This window comes from Nyctereutes procyonoides, unplaced genomic scaffold (assembly GCF_905146905.1).
Source record: "Nyctereutes procyonoides isolate TBG_1078 unplaced genomic scaffold, NYPRO_anot_genome, whole genome shotgun sequence".
NCBI lineage: Eukaryota > Metazoa > Chordata > Mammalia > Carnivora > Canidae > Nyctereutes > Nyctereutes procyonoides.
The window spans coordinates 4630833-4634698 of NW_026575042.1; the positions used below are offsets into that span (position 1 = coordinate 4630833).

A 3866-nucleotide genomic window follows, 5' to 3' on the forward strand; every position below is an offset into this window, starting at 1 on the left:
GAATGAAAAATAATTTTAATATTTGCCAAGGTAAAATATAATTAGGTTGGTAAATCTGCTGTTTAAAAGGGCATGAACAAAATCCCCACACTAAATAGAAATTATTTCTGGATTGACTTTTGCTTTCAATTATTTCTATTATCTATCTCTTCTATTACCATGGGTAATCAGAAGCTGATCATAATTTCAAAAAAAAAAAAAAACTAAGCCAAACCAGAGCAGAATACACAATAAAACCAGGGGACAAGGTAGGAGGAAAAAATGTGGATGAGCCATACAAATGAGCTCTGTTCATCATCACTCCCTTTATCCATCCATCCATCCATCCATCCATGCATCTATCTATCTATCCATCCATCCATCCAATATTTAGTATGCCTACATAAGCAAGGCGTGATTCCGGGAACTGAATATCAGAGTAGAAATCCCACATGCTTTAATGCCACACTATTTGGAGTTACAATCATAGCTACGAAGTTATCCTGGTTGTATGATCTACAAAGCCCATAGTCTCTGCAGCCTCATATTGCTCACCTCTATAACAGATTTCTAAATCTCTACTTCATATGGTTGGTAAATACCTGGAACAATACCTGGTACCTAAGAGTTCCATAAGTATTTGTTTTTCCCCCTTGTTTTGCCCTTCCTTATCTAGTTCCTGGTTAACGATATGCACCTTCAAGAAAAATTACTTTAAAATGGAGCTCACCTTGACCTTACCATCATGCCACTTTAGGAGAAGTAATGGAAGTAAACAATATGGCAAATAAGAGGGCTCAGGGCATCTTGAATGTTAATGTTTTCCAAGGGTTCCTCAGTTCTTCAGAAGATGACACTCAGAACTAGGGAATCCTGGGTACTTGGCCAAGCCAAACATCCATGAGATATCACCTGTGTATTCCATTACACTGCTGGTCTCTGGGAGCTGCTGTCCAGATCTCCATTATCCTAGATGGAGCTGTCTTGGGTAGCTGCCATTCTCTTAGCTATGTGGACTTTAACTTCAGCAACAGCTGTGGTTTCCCATTTCCATCTCACAATCTTTCAGGACTAATCTCATCATGCCGCCCGACCTGAATTGCCTTGGTGACTCCTAAATGCATTTTATCCCTAACTGGACTTTCATCCCATCTGGTTCTTTCCATCCTGTATTCCAATGTTTCTCAACCCAGAGTTTCTGGCACTGTTGACATTTTGGTGAGGCTAACTCTTTGTTATGGGAGGCTGTTCAGTGCATGTTTAGCAGTGCCTCTGGTCTCATGGGATGCCAGTTAATACCTCCTGAGTTAACAACCAAAAATGTCTCTAGATACTTACAAATGTTTCTGGGGTGGGGTAGGAATTGCTTCTGGTTGAGAACCACTTTTATAACATAACCTATGCCTTCCATCACACCCTCTGGAAATGTCATTAGGAAACTCATCTTTACCTTCTCTGAATTTTCCTGTCTCCTTTCTCTATTTGAAATTTGGCTATCCCGCTCGTGGCCTCGCTGTCCCGGCGGCGCCAACCGAAGCGCCGCGCCCGCTGCCGACATGCTGCGCCGCGCTCTGCTCTGCCTGGCCCTGGCCGCGCTCACGCGCGCGGGCGCCGCCGCCCCGGAGGAGGAGGACCACGTCCTGGTGCTGCACAAGGGCAACTTCGAGGAGGCGCTGGCGGCGCACAAGTACCTGCTGGTGGAGTTCTATGCCCCTTGGTGCGGCCACTGCAAGGCTCTGGCCCCCGAGTACGCCAAAGCCGCCGGGACACTGAAGGCAGAAGGTTCGGAGATCAGGCTGGCAAAGGTCGATGCCACCGAAGAGTCTGATCTGGCCCAGCAGTATGGGGTCCGTGGCTACCCCACGATCAAGTTCTTCAAGAACGGAGACACGGCTGCTCCCAGGGAGTACACAGCTGGCAGAGAAGCTGAGGACATTGTAAACTGGCTGAAGAAACGCACAGGCCCTGCTGCCACCACGCTGCCCGATGGGGCCGCCGCAGAGGCCTTGCTGGAGTCCAGCGAGGTGACCGTCATTGGCTTCTTCAAGGACGTGGAGTCGGACTTTGCCAAGCAGTTCTTGCTGGCGGCAGAGGCCATTGATGACATACCTTTCGGGATCACGTCCAACAGCGACGTGTTCTCCAAATACCAGCTGAGCAAGGATGGGGTTGTCCTCTTCAAGAAGTTTGACGAAGGCCGCAACAACTTCGAGGGAGAAATCAGCAAGGAGAAGCTGCTGGACTTCATCAAGCACAACCAGCTGCCACTGGTCATCGAGTTCACAGAGCAGACGGCCCCGAAGATCTTCGGAGGGGAGATCAAGACCCACATCCTGCTGTTCCTGCCCAAGAGCGTGTCTGACTACGACAGCAAACTGAGCAACTTCAAGAAGGCGGCCGAGCGCTTCAAGGGGAAGATCCTGTTCATCTTCATCGACAGCGACCACACTGACAACCAGCGCATCCTCGAGTTCTTTGGCCTCAAGAAGGAGGAGTGCCCCGCCGTGCGCCTCATCACCCTGGAGGAGGAGATGACCAAGTACAAGCCAGAGTCGACCGAGCTCACGGCTGAGAAGATCGAAGATTTCTGCCACCGCTTCCTGGAAGGAAAGATCAAGCCCCACCTCATGAGCCAGGAGCTGCCTGAAGATTGGGACAAGCAGCCCGTCAAGGTGCTCGTTGGGAAGAACTTTGAGGAGGTCGCTTTCGATGAGAAAAAGAACGTCTTTGTGGAATTCTACGCGCCGTGGTGTGGCCACTGCAAACAGCTGGCTCCCATTTGGGATAAGCTGGGAGAGACGTACAAGGACCACGAAAACATCGTCATCGCCAAGATGGACTCGACGGCTAACGAGGTGGAGGCAGTGAAAGTGCACAGCTTCCCGACGCTCAAGTTCTTCCCCGCCAGCGCGGACAGGACGGTCATTGATTACAATGGTGAGCGGACACTAGAGGGTTTTAAGAAGTTCTTGGAGAGCGGAGGCCAGGACGGAGCTGGGGACGATGACGATCTGGAAGATCTGGAAGAAGCAGAGGAGCCTGACCTGGAGGAGGAGGAGGATCAGAAAACTGTGAGAGACGAGCTGTGAGGCAGAGTGCAGACCTGGGCACCCCAGACACGACCCCCACGGCTGCACGTCCAGCAGCACGGCCTCTGGAAGCCCGCGGACCCTCACCGGGAGGAGGGAACACCGATCGGAAATGCAGGGAACTTTTCTGAAGCCACACTTCATCCTAACACACGTGTAAACTTAGGCCCGTCTCTTCCTTCTGCTTTTCAATTTTTGGAAAGGGATTTATCTCCAGGCCAGCCCATCTTGATGGGCTGTTTTTTTTTAAATTGTGATGTACTTTTTCGTACATGGTTTTGTCCAAAGTGCTCGTTAAAATGTCTTGGGATCTCATGCAGGTGAAGCCTCCTTCCTGTTAGGTTTATACTCTCACTTTAAAAAAATTCCATTTGTGGGATTTTGAGACATTTTTGGACGTCAGGGTGTCTGTTCCACTCTGGCCGGGCCTCCCTGGAGACTCCTGTCCCCTGTGTGGGGAGGGGCCAGGCCGGGCTGGACGGGTCCCTCCCACCTGGTGCCGGTGTTGCCATGACCGAGCGTGGGTCTCACATTGTTTGCTTAAATGGAGACTTTGGGTCTCTGTCTCGGGGGGCCTTTTAGAAACGACTGGAGGGGCGGTGGGTGCTGGCTGAGCCCGGACGGGCCCGGGCAGCACCCCTTCCCCTGCAATCTGGGCTCCCCAGTGCTCTGACTCCCAGGGTAGCCTGAGGCCTGCCCCAGGCAGAACCAGAACCCTCCATTTCCAGGCTGGGAAACGGCCGAGGGTGCTTGAGCCGAACCACGTGCAGGCCGTTCTTCAGCCATTTCTACCATGAT

The 3866-nt window shown here is 51.1% G+C and overlaps 1 protein-coding gene across 1 annotated transcript; it reads left to right on the forward strand.

Annotated features, from left to right (window-relative positions):
• The first annotated feature begins 1486 nt into the window (after nucleotides 1-1486).
• LOC129506890 (protein disulfide-isomerase) lies at nucleotides 1487-3383 on the forward strand. Its single transcript, XM_055320876.1, has one exon. It carries the CDS (start codon nucleotides 1536-1538, stop codon nucleotides 3066-3068), a length of 1533 nt encoding a protein of 510 aa, XP_055176851.1. The 5' UTR covers nucleotides 1487-1535; the 3' UTR covers nucleotides 3069-3383.
• Nucleotides 3384-3866: the final 483 nt, after the last annotated feature.